The following is a 12,095-nucleotide window of genomic DNA, read 5'->3' on the forward strand; positions in this document are numbered from 1 at the left end:
AGAAGTACCTGCTTCAGCACAATATTACTGCCTTATTTCTTTTGTCAAAATAATAAAATGAAGTAATAAATTTTGAATACTTTCTGTGAAAACCTTTTGAACCAGTAAAAAATTAGACAGATTAGTTATTTATTTCAGTTCTGGGAATGAAGAGGGATGGGGGGGGGAGGGGGGAGGGGGGGGAGGTACAATTAGAACTTTTCAAAATTAGCATAAATTTTGAATCTGTCTGTACAGGATATATTTCATATGTTTTCACCATATCGTACAGGAATGTGCATCCAAAAAACACATCAAAAATAATAAAAATCATTTGTTGCAATTTTAAGCAAAAGGGAATGGCAACTGACTTTCTACTGAAATATCACTAGATATAAATTCTGATACTAAAAAAAAAGTCTCACAATCAGAAAGCAAGTAACGCAATTTAACGTCATTTGTTGTTCATTAAAACAGAAAAACTTGTTTTTAAAATTGAACCGTAACAATCCATATAATGGTATTTTGCAAGGAAAGAAAACAAAAGTTTATATTTATTTCAACAAATGCTATTTAAAAACACTGTTATTTAGAAATATTTAACCTTTGCTGAGTACAGGTATTTTGTACTCAGCAATATATGAGTACAAATATTGCTGAGTACAGGTATGGCAAACCCGAAATAGATCTGATCTTCCTTCCAACGATATACACTTGGTATATCTATAGACTGGTCTAATACTCTTCTTTCCTCTCCTCTTTCTTCTTACCCCCCCAAGTGCTATTAGAGCAATTCAAGGTGAGGGGGTGACTCTTTTATCCTAAACTGTAGTTTCCACTATCTACTAAAAAAAAAGGCAAGATTAGTTGCCTTAAGGTGGCAGCCCACCACTAGGATACTTATCATCAAGCTAGTAACTTGACATAGGGAAACACATATTACTTTCAAGCCCCCAACAAAATCCAAACAGACAGAAAACATGGGAAAAGACTGCAAATTGAAAAAGGTTAAGACACTTCGGAAAAAGAAAAATGTGGTGAAATATGCTACATGGAATATCAGAAGTATAGTACATAAAGAAGAATTAGATAAAATTTTAAATGAAGAAAAAATATGGAAATTGCAGTTTTACAGAAACAAAAAAAAAACTTAAAGGAATAAAATAAACAACTAATCATATTACATATAGCGGAGTGGACAAACAAATATGTGCAAAAGCTGGTGTAATGATTTGGACCCATAAATCAATTAAAGCAAATTTAATAGTTGTTGGAATTATGCCCCTGAAGAAGGAAAAGAAGAACAAATGATTACTTTTACAAACAGTTGCAAGGAATACATTAAACATTAAATAAAACAGACAATAAAATTATAGCCAAAGATCTTAATGCCAGAATAGGAATGAAAAAAAAGGACAAAAGTGCAAGAGGACAAAAATGAGGAGGCAAGAGGATATTAAATGGATAATGAGACCAGAACATTAGATAATTTATGGATATAGACCAATACGGTCTAAATCCGTAAATTAAAATTAAAATGAAAAAACACAAACTGTCTTGCTCTAATATATTTAAAGAATAAAAGATGGCAAATTTACTATTACTAAATAAATCCATTGCTAAGGTGATCTCTTGTTACATTTCAGAATAAATTATTTATTTTCACACATCTGAAATTCATTTTTATCTTTGGGAGCAGACAATAAAAAAATTGAGGAGCAAAAATTGAAGAACAAAAAATATCAAAGGGCAATGAATGAACTTCCAAATAAAGCAGTACACTTAAAGTTGAGTGACACAAAAGTCGCTAAATTAGAGTTAATCCACTAATGGCTCTACAATTATAAATTAGAGATGCCAAGAAATTATATTCTTGGTTTCATTCTTTATCCAAGTGTAAGCAAACAAAGTTTGCACGTGAAGTCACATCATGACTGGGCTACTTTTATATAGAAACTAATGACTTCACATCAATTGCCTCATTATCCCATAATGCAATACACATATCCTTAAAGACATGTATAATGCTCTGCTTTATGGAAGGGCTACTACCCAGATTGGTTTCGACCTTTATTGAGGTCTCATCAGTGGAGCCAGACCCAGAAGTGGTACCAAGGTTGAAGTAATGCATATTTCACACATAAGTAGCCAAAAGGTGAACCTTATTACTAAAATACTCCGGATTAAATATGCCATTAACAGATTAACAGCAGAGAGTAATTACATGATAAAAGGTAGAATTGCCGAACATGTTATTATCCATGAAAAATCCTACGGTGGTCAAGGTCAGAGTATTTCATCCTTGCATCCACTTCGGCTAGTTGAGAGGTTAAAAAGGGGTTTAATACTTTTCCAGTAGTATTCTCCATTAATCTTATATCATGGATTCTACTCAGCAATTAAACTTAGAGCCTAAACATGCGATTATTAAGACCATATTTCTCCAAAATGATATGCAGAGGTCTCTTCTCAGTTATTTAACTATACATGAATCATGGTGGAAGATTATTTTCAGTATTTTCACTGAAATATAAATATTCCTTGGGAAAATCATTTATAAAAATTTTTGAATCGCATTTCATCAAAGACATATACTAGTGACTAATTCTACACTGCTCCTTTTTTTTTAAATGGCATTCCACCCACCAGAGATTGTAAACGTATAATACTACTTAAGTAGCACAGTGGGGGGGGGGGATAGGGATTAGATAATTTGAGAACACTGTTCAAGAGATTAAACACAGCACATTTTTCAAGCCACTTCAGGTATCATTAAGAAATACTCAGTAGTAATGTTCTCATTGACCAGACATTATTCATGTCTATGTTAGAGATGGACTGCAGAGAAAATATCTATTCAGGCAATCAGATTTGAAGGGAGGGTAATTAAGTAACAAATTATTTTCGACTGATCTAAACATTTTTCTCATTCATTTTGCTCTACCAAGTGTCCTCCAAGTAACTGAAATGCCTTAACTAATCATCTTAGTTTCATTTAAATACTTTTAGTGTATGTCAAGTATTAAAGTTAAAGTAGCATGCTAAAGCTATTTGGTGTAAAATTACAGGTTTTTTCCCCTGGATTTGTGATGAAACCATCAGTAACTTGAGACCTTCAATTTATCGAATTTCAACTATAATTATCAGTATAAATTAAAGATGCCAAAATCCTTTCTTTTAGTGTTGCAAGGTGATCAGCATTCATTTTAGAAATTATGGACTTTACAACGTGTTATAAATGATGAAACACACAACACTTCATAAACATAATCAAAGACACACATTTAGAAAAAGATGATTTATTAGTCAGTTTTGACGTCTCTGCCCTCTTTACGAATGTCCCAATCAATGACCAATACTTCTTTTACAGAACAAATTCCCTCCAGATATCACGGCGCTCTTTGCACATGTATTATGTTCTGGTTATTTTGTTTGGCAAAACGCTTTCTACCTACAAAAAGAAGGCACAGCTATGGGCTCGCCATTATCCCCCACTATTGCTAACTTTTATATGGAACATTTTAAGCAACATGCTCTAGATTCTTGTAGCAAGGCTTATACGCTGGTTAAACATGATAACTAATAATTAAGGAATTGACAGCGTACACTAGAAATATAAATTAAATAAACTTTAATATATACTTTCCGATATTTCGGCAAACGTCACGTTGCCATCTTCTTGGGAACTTAATACAAAAGACACGTGCACACAAATACCATGTAACAGCAAATGAGAACCGAAGCTAGGAAGCTAACGTTTTCCTAAAGTCCTGATGGTGCCCCCTGGCGGGCTGTATTAGATGTTCTTGGCCTTTGGGCCGAAGTTCTTCTGATAAATGTTTCCCAAATTTGGGGCAGTCTCATGCATCCAAATTTGTTGAGGTGTGGCATGTTCCTAAGGGCTGAGGCTGATTCCATGAATAGTCTTTCATATTTGAACTTGCTGCGGTGTATTATTGTGGCTTTCTTCCATCTTATTCTGTGGCGAGTATCCAGAGCATAGTCTGCAAGCCCAGAGTGGCTGTACTGGTGAAATCGGATGTAATCCTTGTGTTCTGAGATTCTGATGTTTGCTGTCCTGCCTGTTTGGCCAAAGTAGGACAATTTACAGCTGCAAGGGACCTGGTATACACCAGGTAGGTCTAGGGGAAGGGGTTGGTCTTTAGTGGAGCGGATAAGGGATGCCAATTTTCTGTGTGGTCTGTAATAAGTGGTCAAGTCATGTTGTTACAGACCACAGAGAAAATTGGCATCCCTTATCCGCTCCACTAAAGACCAACCACTTCAGGAAAACGTTAGCCTCCTAGCTTCAGTTCTCATTTGCTGTTATGTAGTACTTGTGTGCACGTGTCTTTGTATTAAGTTCCTAAGAAGATGGCAACGTGATGTTTGCTGAAGTATTGGAAAGTATATATTAAAGTTTATTTAATTTATATTTCTAGTGTACGCTGTCAATTCCTTAATTATTAGTTATCATGCTCTAGATTCGTCTCCTTTAAAACCCAAAGTCTGGCTTAGATATGTTGACGATGTTTTCGCGATCTGGTCCCATGGCCGTCAGACATTAGACACTTTCCTTAGCCACCTAAACAAACAACACAAAGGCATATAGTTCTCAACTGAGATTGAAAAACAGAACATACTTCCGTTTCTAGATACACTTGTCACATGCCCTCCTTCTGGCAGTCTTTCCTTCACTGTGTACTGGAAGCCAACACATAAACTCTTACCACCACCCAACACAAAAACTAGGTGTCATTAATACTCTAAAAAACAGGTCTTTGAAGATCTGCTCCAGTGAAAGACTCTGAAAGACGAATTTAAAGTTATCAGCAATACTTTTCTAAAAAAAATGTTACAACTAAAACACTATTGAAAAAATTCTCTACAAGACTTCAATAAAAAAAACAAAGATAAATCAGACTACAATAAAACTATAACCATTCCTTACATTAAAGGGACATCAGATAAAATAAACAGACTACTACAGAAATACAACCTCAAAGCCACCTTAAACCTCCTAAAACATTAAAAAGCTTACTCAACTCATCCAAATACCCACTCTCTCTGCTGGCCCACCATGGAGTATACCGTATTTATTGCACCTGTAATATACCGTATATAGGGGAAACAGGATGCACAATTCCTATCAGACAAAAGGAACATAAAAGACATGTTAAATATAATAACTATGGTGAAGCTGGCCTTTCGGATCATGCCTTGAACACTCCACATAGAATTGACAGGAAAAGAAGCACCAGTTGTTTACATCACACCAAATCATGGTATGAATGCAAATTTAAGGAAGCCTGTGAGATTCTTATGAACCATCCCCAATCTAAACGACCATGATAGTCTAAAAAATCCCATACATATGGAAGGCACATATTCAACCTTTCTCTCTAAGAGTTAACTATAAACAGGACTGTAGATAATCCAGAATCCTAAATCTAATATAACAATTGTAATGTTAAAAATAGGAACATCGTTGTTACTGAAAGAAGACTATCTATAAGAAAGAATGGTTTTTCTCATGTTACTTTAAATAGAATTTAGCTTTGATGTAGTTTCTAAATAATTAATTAATTTGTAATTTTTTTTTTTCACTAGAGGTCATGCTAGTAGAATAACTGGTGATCAAATCATCATTTCTCTAGCTTATTGTGTGCAATGTAGCTCAGCTTGTCCTTGTATATTTGTATATACTCCAGATGATGATCTTAATATGAAGATCGAAATTAAATTGAAATAGATTGGGAAATTAAAAGAGTTATTTATAACACGGTTGTAAAGTCCATAATTTCTAACATGAAAGATGCCAGGAAATTATATTCTTGATTTCATCCTTTATCCAAGTGTAAGCAAACAAAGTTTGGCATGAAGTCACTTCACGACTGAGCTACTTGTATATAGAGGCTAATTACTTCACATCAATTATCTCAGTATTCCATAATGCAATGCACATATTCTTTTTGATATGTATAACGCTATGAATTATGGGAAGGACCACGACCTAAACCAGTTTCAACCTTTATTGAGGCTCGTTAGTGGGAGCCAGACCCAGAAGTTATACCAAGCTTGAAGTAATGTAGAAGTCATATTTCCATATACAAGTAGTCAAAAGATGTCACACCTTATTACTTAAATATTCTGGATTACAGATATATGTTGAAAGTTTTTTCACTTGGATATACTATAAATTAAAGATGCCAAAAATTATATTCTTGGTTTCATCCTTTATCGAAGTGTAAGCAAACCAGTTGTGAAGTGACTTCACGAGCAAACTTTGTCTGCTTATTATAGTGAACCATATTTATGTGAAATTTTTAAGTAGCACATTTTCAGTTAAGCTTCAAGAAAATAAAATTCTTGAGCTGTATTCATTCAACAAATTCCAAGAGAAGCATAGGAAAACATAAATCACATTCATTCTGAAAACTGTTCTGCTATTAATTTATAAATTACCTTCGAAATCTAAAAGTTTTAATGTAGCTTCTTGCCCAACGAATAAGCCTAAATGCTGCCATTTATTCTCTTCCTCTCTAGTAGAATTATTATACCCTGGCACATCACTTTTTAAAGACAGTTGATCTGCAAGGTATCTACAGTCCTCCTGAGTAAAAATTTTCCCCCGAGAGTCACAAGTTCCCAAAAGAGGGAAGAGAGATTTTTTACTTTTTCTTCTTTTGGAGATGTTAGCTAAAATACATAATAGAAATAACAAACTTTGCTTATTTATGATGTTTGCAAAAAAAATAAAATAATAATAATAAAATAAGTAGTTTACAGGATAACGAGCGATTTCTTTAACCCTTTAACTGCTACAGTCGAGTTAACTTGAGCGTGGAAAAAAATGGTTCCCTCAAGTGGACACCCCTTGCAGATTATGCAAATTTTATAAAACACTATTATTGCCAATTTTGTGAGTGAACAAGTGTATATCAAGAATGTATGATGCTGTCTGGACTTCTTACTTGTAAGAATTTTAATTGATTTTATTTATAATTTTTTTCCAAAATTAATTCAGCACATGGGACAATGTCAGTAGAATATAAAATCAGCAGTTAAAGGGTTAATATCTCAAACCATTCCTTAACTTATAAGGAATTCACACAAAATTAAATATATTTTAAAATAAAAACCATAATCTCGTAATTAAGATGTCAGATGACACTATAATACAAATTAAACATGTATTATTTAAAAAATATTTTCTTTATGCATAGAATGTCTGTTCAATATATGTGAATGTTTTTAGACTGATCAATTTAAAAGATAGAACAAGGGCACAAGTAATGACAGAAGGATTACCAATATAGATATGTCCCATTTGTTTAGACAGAGCAGCTCTGTCTAATTTTAATCACAGTCCTTGCAAAAAAAAAAAAAAAAGATACACATGCACATATGCAGAAAAAAATACCCTTAATGAAGTATGTTAAATATTATTTCCTACTAAGGGGATAAAAGTAGTCTATCAGATCTGTTTAGATTTGAATGATGTAATAATGCCATAAACACAGGTCTACTCCATCTTAAAAAATACAGAGAAATAAGTGATTATCTCTATAGCTATCCTCAATGTCCGAGAGATCTGAATGTTTTCAGATCAATGGCGATCTGATATCTACCATTGGTATTTCCTCATGTTTATAAAATTAACATGAACCCATGTTTTGTCATATTCTGGTCAATCCAGGAATCAATAGCTATCTGCTGCCAGGAATATAAGAAATACATGAATTACTATGAAAATCGGAATGATCTGTGGCTTGTGGAGAATACTGTCACTCCACACATGAAGTTTGCTACATATGTAAGGGCAGGTTTTTTGCAGGAAGTTGAGAAACATTATTGCATTGTTCAAAAATGGATGAACGATTCAGATCACTTTGCCAAATTAGAGGGAAAATGGTGTTAATTTTATCAGCAAATTTTCTGATACTATCACCAGATCTACTCTCAAACCTGGAACCCCCCCTACTATCATATGTTATTTTAGATAATTATTTCCTAACAGTTGCATAAATTCCATTTTGTTCTCTTCATATGATGTCAAGAAGTTTCCTCCTTCTAATCTATGTCCCTATAATGATTACTTTCCCTGTGCTCATTGATCTAATTTGCTGATGCATATCATTTAGATTTCCTTTGTCCCAGGCTTACAGAACCCATATATTTTGCCACATTGGCTTACATCTCACACCAAATAGCTTCAAGTGCATTATCCTATTAGCAATATTACCCATCCTGTGCTCTCTATCCTCCTAAAAATATAAGACCACTTACTCTCTTTTCCAGTGACAGTATCTTCCTCTTTCAACCAAGTCTAATTAATGTCTGTAACTTTTGGGCAAACGAATCTGACTAATACCAAAAACTCCTCAACCTTGTTGCTGATGCATCTGACATCAGAAACAAAGTTGAAGAGTATACATTAGTATATATGCAGTGTCATATCCATTTGGGCTTACATGTACCATTGCAGCTTTTAAGAAAGTATCTCATTCAGTTTAGAAACCTGAGAAACTGCATGCAGCATTCTTTGATTTACCTCATTTTCACACTCATTCACCTCAGGGATGCCTTTGTCCACATATATCCCTCATAATGGTTTCTGATTTTATACTTTCAGTCTCTTAGAGAATAGCAATTGGTCCAGATACACCTCCAAGTCTAGTCAAGTACAAGCTCTTCCAGGGATCAAATTCACTCTAAACACCTAAAAAATACACAACATTCCTCCTACACAATCTATAAATGGACTAATCTGTAAACGTGGTTGTTCTCAATTCAGTCCCTTGGAAACAGACTTACAAACTTCTCTCTCTCTCTCTCTCTCACACTTATTTTTCATTTCTTTCAGTTACTTTCTCATATCTTCTTGCATTACATTCTCTTCAAGTTTAAAGTTCAAAGCTTTAACTTTTGTTCCAGCCAAAATTATTAACATCTTGACCTGCAGCACTTTGGCACCAACTGCCTGCCATATAATACTATATAACATTATATAGTACTGTACTTCATAAAGCTAGCAAAAACATGCACAACTAAAACAAACTCTGCACAATGAATTAAAACTGTTATAAATAAAATCTAACATACATTACACAATAATCCTAATTAATAACCAAATTAGAACCTATCTTTTTACTCTTACATTTGTACTCCTTACATTTGCAAAGATGTTTCTGAATTTCTCTACCCCTGCTTTTTTTTTCTTTTAAATGGAGACACTAATGTCTCCTGAAAGCATTTAAAAAAAAAATCTTTGTGAATCCTTAGGAGAAAAAAAGAAAATTTTTGCAAAAGAAAAGAGTGAGAGAGTTAAGATAGTGAGTCAGTCAGTTGCTGTGGTATGACAGAGTAGAGCTGAGGAGGAGGGCCATAATAGCAAATGGCTCAATGTGTACGTTATGCAGGAGGAGTGGTGTAGAGTTTGTTGATCTGTAAAGTGAGTTTGACAGGTAAATGGACTTATACAAGAAGGATGGTTTGCATCTGAATGGATTTAGTGTTCAGAGACTGCAAAAAAGTATTGCTGAATGAAGTGAAAGTGGATATGCAGAATCAGAGAAACTAGGGCCTTTTTTTTTGGAGGGGGGGGGGGGGGCTGTGGAATGGATATGCAGATATCAGTGAGGCAGTTGAGTGTAAGAATGTGTATAAAATGCCTGAGTTAGTACCATTGGTAACAAACCAGAATGGGATAGTTAGCATATAAAGCGTTAGGTTAGCGGTAGGCCTAAGGGGCTTTTGCACATCATGTACACTAATGCCAGGAGTATTCAGAACAAGCAGGAGGAATTTTTGGCATTGGTCACCCTAGTCAAAGGTTATTGGCTTTAGTCAATGCCAATAAGACCAAAATAACCTAAAAGAAGATGATATAGTTAGTGGGATAAAATGTGAAGGATACAGCATATTTAGAGTTTTGTTCTTGGACTGCTACTGTTTAATTTTTCATTAATAATATAGAAAAGGATCTGAGAGGAACAGTTCAGTTATTTGCCAATAATAGCAAAGTTGGGTAGAGAAATAATTAATACAGATGATGTCAAAATTGTGCAAGATAATTTGGATAGATTGGTGGATTGGGCAGAGGAGAATGGATGTCAGTTTAATGTTGCAAAGTGTAAGGTTATGGATTTTGGGGTGAAAAGATCACCAGCTATATACCACATTGGTGGAACTATACTCCAGGAAATTGACAAAGCCAGGGAGTGTTAGTGAATGGGGAGTTGAAGTTAAGGGGGCAAATAGCAAAAGTGGCTAAAGCAGATCACTTGGTTACTGAAGAATACTTTGATGAGCAGAGACAAGCAGCTTATTTTCCTCTTTATCGAGCCTTGATAAGACCCCATCTCGACTACTGCACACAGATCAGGGCACCAGGGATTCTTGGTGATGAGGAGGTGGAGAAGATCCAGAGGTAAGTGACCAAGGTAGCAGATTTACTGATTGAAACTTATGAACAGTTACAGAAACTGGTCGATAGGCAGAAGGGGTGATATGATTGAGACATACAAATTACTGAAGGGTTTCTACAAGATTAATTCAGAGGAAATTTTTCAGAACAGGTCTGGTGGTGGGAGAACTAGGGGCCATCCATGGAAACTGAGTAAGAGTGTAGTTAGCAAGGGTGTCAGAACTAGGTTTTTGCTTGGAGGATAGTAAATGAGTGGAATATGTTGCCAGAGTCTGTTGTGGATACCATGACTGTGAATGAGTTCAAAGCAAAGTATGATGGATACTGTGCAAATGTTGGACAGTTCTTGAAATGGTGTTTAGAACCAGAAAATGAGCCAATGACTTAATAAATAAAAGTATATCTTTCTACAGACTTAAAGTTTTCTTACCTTTTTACTTGAAGAAAACCACTAAATACAAAATCAAGGATTTATTTTCATAGAGAATCAACAACTTTAATTCATTACAAATCCAATCTTTACTCAAAATAGGTATGGTCAAAATGTTTTCTCTGATATATTCCTTTCAGAGATATAGATGCTCTTACTTAAATTCCAACATCTTATACTATTTCTATCTTTCCTTGTAAAAAAAAAGTTGTTTTATTACCCTAATGACCAAACACTCAAAATCAGCTGTTTGTTCCAGAAGTTTATTTATTTTTTTACAATAAAAATATGATTATTACGCAGATATAGCTGCTAAGTTCCAAATACTCATTGTTGAACTTCAACACTAACCATAATGACTACTGTACTCCTCCTTTCATACAACCTCCAGGGGTCATTGAGTGTATCCTTCTGTCTCATCATGTTCCACAAAATTTCATCAGCCCTATAAAACTGTTATAGTAACTTGTTTCTATCATATTCCATTTCTTTGCCTGTCAGCCAAACTTCATAAACCTTTGGCTATATCTTCAGCTTATTTTCATTAGGACAGCACTACAAAGACAGTCACCATTTTGCCCATTTATCTCTGAATCCTCTCCACAATTCCACATCCAAATCTGTGGACAAAAAATAGTCCAGATGTAGTCATATCAAAGCTTCATAAAGAGAGATAACTTATCTCTGTTTTTCAGTGTATTTTTCATCTTTTCTATCTACTTCTGGGTGCCTGTACATTTTTTTTTCCCCCTGATGTTGAAATCTGTTTCTTTATGTTTATCTGAGTTTTCTAGGAATCAACATTAACATGCATCCATGTAATTGTATGATTCAAACATGAAACTTGTTGTGTGTTTGAATCTCACACAGACATGGAGAAGAGATACTATCCACAAAGCTAATAGTTTCAGCATACTGCCAAACAAGTTATTTGTATACTTTGCGTTTCAAACTGCTTTCATTGATCAGCTGCTACATGTTAAAAGTAATGTCTATATTATGATATAAATAATTTTCCTGCATGCTAGAGTGGTACAAAGTTCATCACATGATTACAATAGTTAATTATCTTAATTTAATTTTTGGTGATATTTTTGCACCATCCTCTATGCACATTTTATGCAAACTAAAAACAGAATTTCTTTTTAAAAAAAGGATTTAAACACATTCTCAGTTAAATACAGCAATTTTGGCAGATATTTTTGAAAATTCACTAAAAATCACTTATTTTTTTATTTTTTTGAAATCACAGGCTTC

General features: G+C 34.1%; 1 protein-coding gene across 1 annotated transcript in view; it reads right to left on the reverse strand.

Annotated features, from left to right (window-relative positions):
* Window positions 1–12,095, reverse strand: part of LOC150106689 (gem-associated protein 5-like) — a 560,402-nt gene that overhangs the window by 163,190 nt on the left and 385,117 nt on the right. Inside the window, exon 17 of the mRNA XM_090392643.1 lies at window positions 6,445–6,678. Within this exon, the coding sequence (XP_090248769.1) occupies window positions 6,445–6,678 (234 nt within the window). The remainder of the gene's footprint in view (window positions 1–6,444; window positions 6,679–12,095) is intronic.

Source organism: Typopeltis vanoorti, chromosome 5 (assembly GCF_054136105.1).
Source record: "Typopeltis vanoorti isolate ZY-2024b chromosome 5, IOZ_Tvanoo_1.0, whole genome shotgun sequence".
NCBI lineage: Eukaryota > Metazoa > Arthropoda > Arachnida > Uropygi > Thelyphonidae > Typopeltis > Typopeltis vanoorti.